Genomic DNA, 13681 nt, shown 5'->3' on the forward strand with positions numbered 1-13681 from the left:
AGGATATGACCTGAGACACGTGTGTCTAATACAAGAGCTCTTCAGTCTTCAGATTCAACCCTGTCCTACAACAACTGAGGAAACCAGGGCGGTGGTGGGGAGTGACTTATTCAAGCCACCGCGAGTGCCATGATGCGCATGGTAGACCCACCAGAGCTGCTGCTCACGTCTAGGCTGAGCTCTCCCTCCAATCCCCTGTCGAGACCAGGAACAGAGACCACACACAAGTCTGTCAGCATTAGTTGCCTGAATTACTTTATTTGGAATATGCTAATGCCACAGATCAGAAGCAGGTAAGTAGACACTGAAGGAAGTTGGGACACCACAGAGCCCCCATGGCTGCAAGAAAGACAGCAGTGAATGGTCCAGCAGAGCCTGTCAGTGCTTTGAGAAGTCACCACCTGCAGACAGAATTTTGAGACGGGCTAGTGAAGACAGCATGGACAGGTGGGACAAATTGGGGCACTGCAGAGGGCGCGAGCTAGAGCTGAAGGGAGTGCAGGGTGAAGCTGGCTCTCCCACACCCTCCACCTAGCTTGTGGTGCCCTTCCTCTGTGTCTCCTCCACACTTGGCACATGGCATGACCTCAGTTAGTACACATCAGGGATGCAACTTAACCAATTGTACTTCACATGCAAACCCCTCCAGAGTCCTCCCAGCAAGCCCGTGGAGACGTTAGGCCCGTTTAAGGGATGGGGTTGTGAGTACAGACCTCTCAGAAGACTGAGATTTGAACCAGGTACAATTTACTGCAAACAGCCAAGCTGATGTGTAATTGGAAAGGAATAAGTAGAATGTGGAGGAGGGGAAAAGGTCAAAGTAGCCTGATAAAACCAAGGAAGAATGGGGCCTTGTGCTGTGCATGTTCCTGAGGCCTCCTTAAGGAGAGCTCTGGCCTTGCCCAGGATGGCCCCGTGGAGCCCCTCTCCCTCCCCAGCCAGACCCACCCTGGCAGACACTGCACTGGCAGCTGTGAATCACTGGCAACACCACTGGCTCTGTGTGGCCATCGGGGCAATGAAGGTTCAGGATCCGCACAGGGCTGTCTGGATCCAGCCTGTAGCTGCAGCAGTCACACTGGCTCTGCAGGTAGGGTTCCTGGGAAAGAGACGTGGTTGAGTGGGAGCAAAATGGAGTTGCCCTCTCTTCCCCTGGCCTTTCCCTTCCAAGGAGGAAGGGCTAAATTCCAATTGTTGTGGACTCCCAAGGTAGCTGGGGGTGGGGAGCATCACCACCAAGCCCCCTTCCTCAAGAAGCCCACTTTCTTCACTCCATCCCCAGCACAGCTGAACCTCCAATGACTGGATGCATCAGGGTGAGGGTGTAGCTTCCACCCTAAGGGAAGCCTGGATGGAAATGGGCCAGTCACACATGAATCTGCTAACAAACCCTAAGTGCACAGCTGAGATCCTAAGCACTGTGAGGCTGGCTACCCTTCTAGAGCAGACCCTCCTGCCCCACAGAACAGTGACTTAATTTTACCTACAACCTTTGTATAGTTTATAACTCTTTCAGGCACTCATACGTGTCACGTTAAAAAATCTCCAAACTCTGTTCCTGTCTTCTTTCTTTACAGTGTTTTATAATTTCCAAATGTGTTTGGTGAAAGCGTGCCCAGGAGGGCCAGGAGCCATGTCTCCATTCAAAAGGAATGCTAGAGGCCTGAGTTACAACACTCAAGGTTGGAAGCTAAGGGAGCCATGGGGTGAAGCAGGGACCAAGGAGAGCAAACAGAGAGAACTTGATTATGGGCTTGCTCGGGTGTAGACCTTACAGGGAAAGTCCAGGAGGGTGTATCTGTAAAAGGCCAACTCTGGGCACCATCCAGATGTGAGTCTGATGGGTCTGGCCTCAGCCACTTTCCCTCCCTGAGTCTTTCTTTGTGGGCATCTTGGCTTATTGGCTTAGAGGGACACAGTGGCCTGAGAGGCATACTCTGGGCATGTATGCATACCACCACCTTGGAGAAGGGCTGCAATTCTGTCATCTGTGAGAATGGATTGTGCTTCTCATGTTCTCTGGGTTTCCCCCAGGTCCTCAGCTGGTGTCAAGCCCTCAGGGTACTCACTGACTGACCTGCCCGGTAGATCTGTAAGGCAGCTCCCAGCTCACCTCAGTCATGACATTGGTGCTGGACCTGCACTGTCCACTGCAGTAGCTCACTTCTACCTGATCCAGGTGGCAGGGACCCTTGGTGAGGTTTCTGAGTTCTGTGAGGTACTGGCAGGAGGCTGGCTCCTCCTCTGCGGGTAAAGGGGTAGCCCCAAGGCAAAGGAAGAAGCCATGACTCCGGGGACTTAGGCAAAAGACATGTCAGGGCAGAGCCTGGGATGAGGGAACCACTCTGATCCCCATGCAGGCAAGCCTGGGTAGATGGGAACATAGCAGGCTAGGTGTGTGATCATGAGGCAGAAAGCTCCAGACCAGAGAAAGGCGCTGTACAGGTACCATACCCTGCATACCCAGAGTGTCCTGTTGACAAATGGGACAACAGCTCCCTGGCTCCTGCATCATCACTTGGCCCTACAAAGAGCCATCCATGACCCACTTAGGAGGACATCCCATCGCTCCACACTGCCTGTCCAGAAACCCTAAGACCAGCCATGAAGGGAAGGCACTAGGGGGCTGTCAAGAAGGCTACAGGGCCACAGGGTACCTGAGCACAGGTGAGGCTTGGGCAGTGTCGAGTGCAGATGCTCTTCCCATGGAGACAGTGGCAGCTGTCACAGGCCTCCTGCCATTCAGATCCAGGCTGCAAGAGGGGGAAAGCTCTGGTTGGTCTCTCCTGGATTTTCTTTCTTTTTTTTTTTTTGTCTCTCTGTCTCTCTGTCTGTCTGTCTGTCTGTCTGTCTGTCTGTCTCTCTCTCTCTCTCTCTCTCTCTCTCTCTGTGTGTGTGCGCGTGCGCACGTGCACTCATGCGTGAGTGCTTATGGAGACCAAGACACTGGATCCCCTGGAGCTGAAGTCACAGGTGGTTGTGAGCCACCAGATGTGGGTGCTGGGAAGGAGACTCAGAGCAATACGTGCATGCCCTTACTCTTTGAGCCAGCCCTCTGGGCTTCCATGGTAACAATTCAATTCTAAATCCAGCCTGGGAGTTCCAGCCAGCCTACTGGCCCAGGACTAGAATCTGGCTGGGAAAACTAGAGCCAGGGAGGTTTCAACCCAGGGCCAGCTGGGTCCTGAGAGTGCAGAGCCTGTGTGTTACTGGGAGTAGGGAACCAAAAGAAGTGCAGCTACAGATCAGTAAGCAGGAAATCCTCGGACAAGAAAAGCAGCTAGTTAGTGTCTTACCAAGTGGGGGCGTCCATGGTGCCAACATTCACAGTGGTCTTCAGGAACACAGACCCCGGTCTGGCTGCGGAAGTGCCCCGGCTGACACACACAGCCTGGAGCCTGCGCCTTAGTACAGTTGCTCCAAGACAGTGTCACGTTCATTTCTGGGCATGTCTTTTCGCAAGGTCCCAGCTCCCCTGGGGCCACATGCTGCCATATTTCCCCAGGAGGGCACCCTGCAGGAAGACCATGCACCTGTTGTCTCTGTCAGCTCTAGATGCAGCCTAGGTCGCCCTCCCTACCAGACACTCCCCGGGTACTTTGCCTGTCTCTTCCTATGCTGCCCCTGTCTCCAGCAGCCATCCATCAGCTCCGTCTCTCCCTCTGATCCATTCCTCAAACACTGGCCCAGACAGATCTTGCCCTATAACCAATCCCTGTCCACCTTACCTCTGCATTTCCAGTACCCTGCCACATCCTAAGGGTGTTGCCTGTTTGCCAGAAACTTGGAGACAGTCTCCTGTTTTTATTTGTTCTGAGGGCTGGCTCACCTTCATTCAGCAGCCAGGCTGGGTGCTTTGGAACTTGCCAAGCCTGTGTGTCAATCCACAGATCCCAGTGTGTCAAAGATGGGCAACTGAGGGTCTGGGGTTTCTCACGCCAGACTCCTCTTCTCTACTCACCCCTGTGGACCTCACCTTCTTCAACAGCAGGAAGCTCCCTTTCAATTCCTGACCTCACTCATATAGCCTGGCTCAGTGCAGATATACTGTACTGGCAAATACCACCGTGAGTGGAAAAGACACACAGGGTGCTTGGGGGTTGCAGAGTGGGGAGTGCTGGGCCTCAGGGCAGAGAAGCAGTCCATGTGGACAAGAAGCAGGTATTTTCTGAAGCAAGTAGCTTAGCCTGGGTTGCAGACAGAGCCCTCTTTCCCTGAGCAGAGTCTTGGCTTTGGAGAGGCAAGGACAGCCATGTCTCACCCTGACAGTCGATGCTGGAGCAGATGAAGGCTCCACCTTGACAGGTGCTAAGAACACAGAAGCAACTGCTCAGAGGCCCCCTGGCCCTCCTCCCCACCCCAATCTCAACAACCCTGCCCTCCGCCCAGGCTCTGAACCCTCACCAGTGTGTGCAGTTCCAGGTAAGCACAGTCCCTGCGGGCAGCTCCTGGGCCTGTTCTTCCAAGGGTAGGGTGAGGCCCCAGGGCAGGGAAAGCTGGGAGCAGGGGCAGGCAGCAGGGGAAAGGCACGTGCCATTGTGTAGCAGCTGAGACGGACAGGCTCAGTTACACTTGGATCCAACGCCATGCTTTCCCAACCACCTTCCCCCGCCGAAGCCAGAAGCCAGTGGCCTGACTCACCTGTCCCCCAGGGCAGCTACAGCCAAGTTGACAGGGTTCCCTCACACAGATGGTGCCCGGCTGCAAGTGGGAGCAGAGGCTCGGGCACAAAGTGGCACAGGTACTGAGCACCTGCCCAGGTGGACACTCTGGGAAACATACACAGTGAGGGGGGGCACTTGCAGGTTACAGACAGCCTCTTCTACCCACTGCATGGGCCAGCAAAGATGGAGGGCTGTGCCACTCCAGGCCCAGGGCACTCACCAGGGCAGGCCTGTAGATTACACTCTTGCCATTGCAGCATGTCCAGGGCCTGGCATGGTGTACCCTCAGGACGCTCCTCACAGCTCCTGTGGCGCACCATGGTGCCCCCACCACAGGCAGCTGAGCACTGGCTCCAGGCTGACCAAGGTCCTACGACTGGACACTGGAGGTATGGACACACCAGGGACCCGTTGATGCATGTGCTGTGGACAGGGAGCACACCAAGGGCTCAGGCCTCAAGTCATAACAAACAGCTCTCATTCCCCAGAAGTGCCCATTGCCTTGATCTGCCCCAGGTCACCCACCCAAAGTCCTTGGCTGGGTTTGGCAGAATGACAGCATACCAGTTATGGCAGTCCAGCTGGACCACCTGTGTGGGGGCCAGCTCCCATGAGCCATTAGCACTGGGCAGGCCACAGTGGCAGGAGGAGATGGGCACACAGTGTCCATCCTGCACCAGCTGACCAGGGGGGCACCGGCAGCCTGAGAGGGGAAAGCAAGAGTCAGTGCTTTAAAAGACTTTAAATAGAAGTATGGTTTACTATTAGGAGGAGCAAGAGGGCTGGGGAAAGCAGGGAGGGTGAGCAGGGAAGAGGAGAATACGGTGAAAGTAGAATACACATGGCTTGCTAATAAAAGGGTTATAAAATTTAGTGCTTGGGACAGGGTTTACATAATGGGTTCCTCCAACAGGCAAACTGGGTTCAAATCCTGGTCTCGCCCTCTGGCCATGCAAGGGAGACACCTCCGTGCAACTCCACACAGCAGTTTGTTTTGATAGGGTCATGTTATATAACCTAGGCTATCTTTGAACTTGCAATGTATCCCAGGCTAGCCCTGAAGCAATCCTCATGCCTGAGGCTTTTAAAGGCTGGGATTTACAGATGTATGCACCAAGGCTGGCAACTCAGCAGGTTTTGATAGAGCCACCAAGAAGAGACTCAAAGTGGTTGCTGAAAGTGACCCCAACAAGGTACTCTGTTGACCTGTCATGATCGATAGTTTGAATTTCCCCTACTCTATCCCTGCTCCTGTAGTGAAGAGTGTTCCCCAGGCCAGTCTGTGGTGTAGCCAGTTACCTGGGCTGCAGTGTCCCTGCAGACACTGAACACCATCCCAGAGGTCAGCACAACTGCGAGGGCATTGGTTGGCACAGTCAAGGGTAAACACGGTGTCCCGGGTCTCACAGCTCTCCCCTGGGGTTCAGAAGTAAAATTCTGTACTGGGGGCACTCCTGCCCATCCCACCCCCAAGCAGACCCTCCCTTCTACTATCAATCACCAATTTCCCTCAGGGGCCGTTTCCAATGTTCCAGTCTCTGCCTCTTTGGGATGCTGGGATACTGAGATACTGGTTACCTGGGCAAGATCCCATATTGCAGCTTTCTGTTTGAGCCCATGGTCCACGGCATTCTCCACCAGAGCTATCTCTTGCCTCTCTCCAGCGCAGCTTAAATCCTCCACTACAGGGCACTTGGCAGGGGCTCCAAGGCCCCCAAGGACCCCATTGGCATGTGTCTGGGGAGGGAAAAATAAAAAAGGCACTCAATGCCTTAGGCCATTAGCCTCAGCTTCTACCCCAGACCTTGTTTCCTCCCAGCCTAGAAACATGCCCTGAGGCCCTTCGGGTTCCTTCTCCCACCCCCAACTGCTACTGGGACTCTACCATGCCTCAAATCCAGCAGGCCCCAGAGGCAAGCAGAAAGCTTAGCATGTTGCTTCATTCCTGACAACAGAAATTAACCTATGGCCACCCCACCCCACCCCACCCTGCCCCCATCTGGACAGCCCCTGCTGCCAGCATGCCAGACCCATTCTGCCTGCTAGCTGGTATCTCTCCTTTACCATTGCAGACTCCAGGGTCAGGGCAGAGGCGTTGCTGGCTGAGGGGCACAGTGCAAAGTGCAGGGTCTCCTGTCCAGGGCCTCCCCGTCTCAGGGTCCAAGCAGAGGCGGTGCCGGTATTGCTCTGAAGCCAGCAGAGTGACCGAGGTTTGAGGTAGGCCTGATGTGTTCAGAGGCCAGTGTCCCTCCAGGGCAGTCTTGGAGGCAGGGGCCAGGGCACTTAGGGGCAGGCAGGGCCCACAAGGGGACCACTCCGACCACTCAGTCAGAGGCAGAAGACCTATAAAGGCAAAGGGTTTGTGCTGGTCTCAGGGACTTTACAGCCCAGAGAGCCCAATGGGTAGGCAGGGAGAGCTCAGGATCATGAGCAAAAGGGGTAGTAAACAGGATTAAGAAAGGTGTCAGAGCCAGGTGGTGGTAGTGGTGCAAGCCTTTAATCTGAGCACTCGGGAGGTAGAGGCAGGTGGATCTCTGTGAATTCGAGGCCAGCCTGGGCTACAGAGTGAGTTACAGAACAGGCTCCAAAGCTACAGAGGAACCCTGTCTCAAAAAACAAATCAACGAACAAAAAGGTGTTGGGCAGAGCAGGGTACCATTTGTCTAGGACTGTCCTGGCTTTAGCAGTGCTAGCTCCATTTCCCAAAGCACTCCAGTCTGGGCTAACAGGGACAGTTGTCCCAAGGCCATGATTACCTTCACACCCTTGGCTGGAACACTGTAGCTCTCCACTCCGGCATTCACTGTGGGGGGAACACATCAGAGTGGGTTTGGGGACTAGGAATCTGCTGAGCCACGTATAGCTCATCAGCCCAAGAGCTGGGTGCTCTGGGGGCAGGATGAACAAGCTGTAAAGCTGGGCATCTTGGGGTCATGTGATTTCAGGTTATAATGGTCCAAACAGGCTCATCCTGGCCTCTGCTTGCTCACTCCACTTCTGACTTCTACCTTGCACCCCCCCCCCCCGCCTTCTCCTTTTACTCACCATTCCTTACAGCCTAACTTCAGGTGGTCCCCTGGGGCCAGGGGCACCCTAGTTCCCTCTCCTGAGGTATGCCAGCAGTTACACTGCTCTGGGAGGATGCAGCCCCCAGCCTGCTCCAGCAGGCCCTGTACAGGAGAAGAAGAGAGGATAGTTTGGGACTGTGAAGGGACCACTGTCACCTATGTGCCCTGCTTCCAGCTGTGCACATGTGCTGTGCTGGCTTCCAGCTGTGTACATGTGTGTTGCTGAGCCCGTGTGTGGGGTGGTGACAAAGTAGAGAGAGGTTCCCAACATGGAAGTGAGGTGGTCCCTATGGGTGTCCTGGAGAGGACAGCCAGGGGAATTGGGCAGAGTGTTCCCTTCTTGAGCTCCCCAACTTTCAGAGCTCACCTTGGGACAGTAGCAGCCAGGCTGGCAAGGTGGCAAGTCCTGGCAGAGCTGATGGCTCCGATGTGTGGCACAGAGCCCCGCACAGGGGGAACCACAAGCCTGGAACTCAAAGGGAGGTGGGCAGCCATCCTCTGTGGGGAAGGGAAGGGAAGGGGAGGGGAGGGGAGGGGAGGGGAGGGGAGGGAAATGATGGTGGAGGAGCAGCCCGTGGGCACCATCTCATCACAAAACAAAGCACGTGCTACAAGAGGTCACTTTCTGCTGCCTGCCAAGAAAGACTAACCCTTCTACCTAGCTCCTGCTCAGCTTGTGTTCCTCAGGAAAGATTAGGATCGCTGGGTCTCAAGATCCAAGAAGCTACATGGAGTCAGAATTGTGGTGGGTGTTTTAGAAATTGGCATGTGGGGCACAAAGGGACAAGATGAGGGACAGAGATACCCTGCCTCTGAGGGTAAAAATGGTGGGGCCAGCAGCTGTCAAATGGAAAATCACAGTGAGACATTGTGATTGGTGTAGCTAGTGGATGGGACAGAGCAAGAGCGACTGTGTGCCCAGGGCAAGGGCCAGTGCAAACCCTGGGCACTTGCACTGTGGTCTTATGGGCAGTGGGTCTACATGAGGGTACCTGCCACTACCCATATTCATCAGCTCCTTGATTGCTCATTCCTGGGCCTTACCTGAGCAGTTGTCAATGGTGCATGGCCGGAAGTGGCCGTCCAGACGTGTGCAGGGGGCACTCCCCACGGCCCGGCCAGGCGCTGGCCCCTGGTGTCGGTAACGCTGCTGCACCAGGACCTTACAGGAGCAGCGTGTCCAGCTGCTCCAGTCACTCCATATGCAGTCCTCTAGAGATGGGCAGGGATGTAGACTAGTGGCTCCCAGAGCATCCCCTGTGCCCACACCCATCCCTGTCCAAGCTGGAAAGGGGCAAGAGGGAGCCACGGGTTCTGAAAGGTCCCACTGGGTAGATTCCTTCAAAGTAGGTAAAGAGAGCACATGGCAAAGGGCTCTGAGGATACAAGGCAAGATGCCGTGGGGTAGATATAGGGGCATTTCAGAGAGATAATCTTGCATATGCAGACACTTATTCTCTGAATTTTCCTAGGACGGAAAGCAGGGGAGCAACTCACCCTGGCAGGGCCCTAGATAGCAGGCCTGAGTATCCAGACGTGAGAATGTGTCATTACACATGGAGTCCTCTTCGGTCAGTAAGCAGGGGCAGGATCCAGAGCGGGAGGCCAGGCCTGTGCCACAGCTGTGGGAACAGGGTCCCCACGCTCCCCAGGAGCAGGTCTCTAGCACCTGCAGGCACAGCTGCTGCCCACAGGGCTGGGTCTGAGTGTCTGGTCCCTGGCAAGGTAGGCTCCCATGCTGAGGAGATAACACCATGCAGGATCGAGTGCGAACCTGGCTTCCACCTCCACAGGAGACAGAGCAGTGGGACCAGGAGGACCACAATGTCCAGCCCCCAGGCACTGTAGGAGGGCACAGATGAGGTTAGAGTAGCAAGTGGGGGGTAGTAAAGACCCAGAGGTTAGGTTGGGATCCTTGTGGCACAGAGGGTAGCATTGTGTGTGTGTGGGGGGGGTGGTGGTGGTGGGAGACAGACATAGAAGAGATGGCCTGCAAGACATTAGGACAGTAAGGGGGTGCTGAGGTGAGGGACAAGATGGAGCCCAAACCTGCACACTCAGTGTCTCTGCAGATCACTCCTTCTGGGGTACAGGAACTAGAAAAGAGCCTAGTTTCAGAGTCCTGCAGTCCAGCAGAACAGTGGGTACCCTTCCCTAGCCTGTGCTTACCACTGCTGGCACTCTCCCTGCAGCCAGCTGTCCCCCAGGGCACGAGGGTGGTCTTCATGTAGGCACAGAGGCGGACAGGGGGCCTCAGGGCAAAACTGGCTCTGTGACTGCTCCTTCTGACACTCCAGTGCCCATGAGCCTGATGTGGAGGACCTGGGTAGCGCCAGGGGCAGAGAAGGGGCAGACAGTTCATGTCCTATATAATCCTTCTGGCTTCAAGGAGGAAGTCCAGAGTAAGCACGAAGGGGCTAAGGAAAGTCCTAGGTGACCAGCACAAACTGGGCCAGGACACAGGATGGAGCAAAGTCACTGATGAACTCAGGAAGTACCCAGGAATTCTGTTAGAGGGAAGTACATGCCACGCAGGAGGCCCTGGTCACCCAGACCCATACCTAAAGCGACTCTGCTGCCCTTGAGGTCCACAGGAGTGGCTGCAGGGACTCCAGGCAGACCAGTGGCTCCAAGCACAGTAGGCAGGAGGTGGGCAGGCCTGAGCACTGCAGGAGAGTTGCCCAGCCTGACAGGAGCAGTTGTTGCAGGCATTCTGGTGCTGGCTCCCTGGGGCCCAGCTGCGGCCCTGGGCATCTGTGCATTCACAGTGCCCAACTGGCACACATCCACCATCCTGCTCCAAAAACCCTGTGGGAAGTCAACAGGTTGGTGCTGGTATCTAGACCACACTTGCCTTCCCACTGTGAGCTTCCTGAGGAGCCAGAAGGATCTCTATCATGTACCTTGAGAACAGCGACAGCCCAGCTGGCAGGCCTGGTCCTCCTGACACATGACTCCCTCCTGCAGATCTGAGCAGCTGTGGGGGCAGCGGTTGGCACAGCTCACGATCTCCATGCCTGCTGGGCAGCCTTCCTCTGGCAGGGGAGTGGGGAAGCCCAGAGTCAAGAACTCCCGGCTGCCCCAAGACCCTTCTCTCTTTCCTATCAGGGACTCCTAGAGGCTTCAGGGTCTACCCTTTCCCCATATTGGCAGCGCACTGGGGTTAGGTTAGTCTAAGTGCACAGAGAGCTCCTGTTCTCCTCCAGTAAGTTCTCAGAGCCTAACTGGTAATCCAGCAAGTGTTCGTGAAGCTAGACTAATCTGTCCATCTCAGAAGCTAACATTCTCACCTAGTGACTTACAGCCCTGGTCTGCAGTGTGAGCCAGTGTGCAGTGTAAACAGGGATCTCATGACAGATGAGTCTGGAGTAGCCAAGACTCTTAGGGCTGGGAGCATTGGAAAGAAGGTATGAAGCTAAGAAAAGAAGGGGCAAGGGCTCAGTTGTAGTCTCTGGTTCGGTTTACATCTGGGAGGATGGAGTGCACCCTTGGCATCATCCACAAGCTCTCAGAACTGCCTGGGCTAGAAGGTTCTCCCGAAGTCAAGAGGACAGACAAGTCTGGGAAGACGTCCCAGAGGTGAGCCAGGTATGTGACAAATCTTTGATTTTGGCCTCAGGCACAAAGGACCCAGATACACATAGGATGTCTCTGCCCAGTATCCAGATCCAGCCATCCCTTCTCTGAACATCTTGGTTTTCCTAAGCAGCCAGCAAACTAGCAGCCGGTCTCCTACATCCCATGGGAATAGTGGGAATGAAGTTAGAGTGGGGTGGAGAGAGCTTTGCAGAATTAAGCTCAGTAAGCAGGAAGTGGCTATCACTACTGCATTACCACATGGCATGGGATTGCAGGACCGGACATGGTGCCTCTCCCCAACACAGGATGCTCCCCCATTCTTGGGTGGTGGGCTGGAGCAGCTTCTGCTTCTCAGGGATCGGCCCCCTCCACAGCTGCGATCACACCAGGACCAGGGACTCCAGCGGGACCAGCCCCCAGGCACTGTTAGGAGAATAGTTGCATCAGGGTTTGGCTCCTACGGAGTGTCCCACATATCCCACTAGCCGGGAGAAACTGTGGCATGATCAGGAGATGCCAGGCATCAGAGCCGGGAGGCGCCTGAAGCTACTCTTTGTCCCCTGTTCCCCTCACCTGGACAGGCACGCAGGTTGCAGAAGCGGCGCTCCTGGTATGCAGTCAGGATGTCAGAACACCAGTGTCCCCCAGGCCCAGGGGGGTTGTATGCTCGTAGGCGACGCTGCTGGCCCACCCCACAGCTGCGGGAGCAAGGCTCCCATGGAGCCCAAGATGTCCAGGAACAGTTCCTTGACCCACACCCAGGGCCAGGGCACAGGTCCAGAGCTGCAGCGTGAACAAGATATGGAACCAGCAGAACCTGCCCCAGACTCTCTCCTTCCTGCCCCAGGTTCTTTCTCCTTCCTGCCCCAGGCTCTCCTTTCTGCCCCAGGCTCTCCTTCTTGCCCCAGACTTCCCCACCCAGCATAGGGGACAGCAATCCCTGACTCATGGGGTTGCTGAGGAGGGATCAGGGAACAACCCAACAAAGAGTGTTTTGCCCATACACATGCATGAGGACCGAGGGACCTGCTAGAACTTGGCGGGGCTCAGGACAGTCGCTAGGGCTGATAAAGCAAACAGAGGCCTAAAGTCAGACACTGATCTGGGATTAGATTAGATCATTAGATCGTTCTAGAGAAATTGGATATTGAGGTCCAGGTGTGGGTTTGGATGAGTTGGTTGAAGGCTGTGATTAGGGCCCTAAGGTCGAGCCTCAGAATCATACCTGTACATGAGGGTAGGTTGCAAGGACGCTCCTGTAAGGAGTCCCCCACTGTACAGTTGCCCAAGCAGAGGCGTGTGCGGCTGCGCCATGTTGGATGAACAGGGTCTGTGCAGCTGTGGGAACAGGGAGACCACGGGGACCAGGGGCCCCAGCCTCCTGTGGGGAGAAGGGGTAGAAAAGAGAGTGGGTATACTTCCCAATTAGTCAGCCAGGGCTCCAGCCCATCCAGGAAGTAGGGATGGGGAGGGAAGAGGCCCAATGCTTGCTCTTCCCAAAGAAAGGCCATACTGGAGAGGTTCTAGGAGACTTGGGCTACCTGCAAGGCCTGTCACCGGCTCGACCATGGACCTTGCAGCCCCTGTGTAAAAGAAGACCCTGTTCAGAAGTGTTTTGGTGCCTGCAATGTACCCTACCAGCACCAAGCACAGTGTAGAGCATCTGGCAAGATCTCCGGAAGTGCTGGTTGTAGACCCAAACAGGAGTCTAGAGCTATTGGGCGAGAGGAAGGAAAACCCAGAGATACCAGCAGGGTAAACAGGTACAGAAGAGGACAAAGGCAGGCTGAGCCACGCTTGGCCGGGCAGGTGTCTGCCTAGCTTCTATTTCCCTTACCAGGGCATTCCGGGCTGAAGCAGTATTCTAGGTCCTGAAGGGGCCCATGGCAACTTAGTCCACCAGGAACAAGTGTGGGGTGTGGATGCACACACTGCCGAGTTCGGGTGCGGGTACCCAACCCACCACAGGGCTGGGAGCACGGGCTCCATGTGCTCCACGGACCGAAGCTGCCATGAACCCTGGAGCATTCCTCCATAGAACAAGACAGCTTCCCATGAACACAGGAGCTGGAGAAAGCACAGGCCTGAGGGGTGGGCAAAGTGGCCAAGGAAGCCCAGCCAGGCAAAGGAAGAGGATACAGCCCAGGTTCCCTGCCCTTGCCCTAGAAACCCTCCTTACGCCCCACCTTCTAGCCCAGCCCCCACCTTGGAGGCTCCCTTACCAATTCCCACAGACCGTTTGAAGCATCTGGCCTGGGGCCAGCTCATCTCCAGGTCCAAGGGTCTGGCCCTCATCTTCTAGAAGGCCTGGGTAGGTCCTGGGGGCAGTGCTGGCCACCCCCAGCTCCTGCAGCAGCAGGGCTGTCAGCA

The 13681-nt window shown here is 55.5% G+C and overlaps 1 protein-coding gene across 1 annotated transcript in view; it reads right to left on the reverse strand.

Annotated features, from left to right (window-relative positions):
• Positions 1-378: 378 nt before the first annotated feature.
• Sspop overlaps positions 379-13681 on the reverse strand; it is a 52706-nt gene continuing 39403 nt past the window's right edge. Inside the window, exons 76-104 of the mRNA XM_035449064.1 lie at positions 13534-13680; positions 13149-13378; positions 12853-12894; positions 12537-12692; positions 11885-12094; positions 11567-11734; positions 10636-10767; positions 10294-10540; positions 9902-10054; positions 9782-9828; positions 9230-9574; positions 8777-8944; positions 8100-8230; positions 7710-7834; positions 7421-7467; positions 6729-7007; positions 6243-6401; positions 5964-6080; positions 5229-5367; positions 4885-5087; positions 4642-4769; positions 4405-4547; positions 4262-4308; positions 3297-3514; positions 2658-2753; positions 2455-2524; positions 2114-2244; positions 949-1099; positions 379-401 (exon numbers count right to left, since the gene is read on the reverse strand). Coding sequence (XP_035304955.1) covers positions 379-401; positions 949-1099; positions 2114-2244; positions 2455-2524; positions 2658-2753; positions 3297-3514; positions 4262-4308; positions 4405-4547; positions 4642-4769; positions 4885-5087; positions 5229-5367; positions 5964-6080; positions 6243-6401; positions 6729-7007; positions 7421-7467; positions 7710-7834; positions 8100-8230; positions 8777-8944; positions 9230-9574; positions 9782-9828; positions 9902-10054; positions 10294-10540; positions 10636-10767; positions 11567-11734; positions 11885-12094; positions 12537-12692; positions 12853-12894; positions 13149-13378; positions 13534-13680 — 4252 coding nt within the window. The remainder of the gene's footprint in view (positions 402-948; positions 1100-2113; positions 2245-2454; positions 2525-2657; positions 2754-3296; positions 3515-4261; positions 4309-4404; positions 4548-4641; positions 4770-4884; positions 5088-5228; positions 5368-5963; positions 6081-6242; positions 6402-6728; positions 7008-7420; positions 7468-7709; positions 7835-8099; positions 8231-8776; positions 8945-9229; positions 9575-9781; positions 9829-9901; positions 10055-10293; positions 10541-10635; positions 10768-11566; positions 11735-11884; positions 12095-12536; positions 12693-12852; positions 12895-13148; positions 13379-13533; position 13681) is intronic.

Source organism: Cricetulus griseus, chromosome 8 (assembly GCF_003668045.3).
Source record: "Cricetulus griseus strain 17A/GY chromosome 8, alternate assembly CriGri-PICRH-1.0, whole genome shotgun sequence".
Lineage (NCBI taxonomy): Eukaryota > Metazoa > Chordata > Mammalia > Rodentia > Cricetidae > Cricetulus > Cricetulus griseus.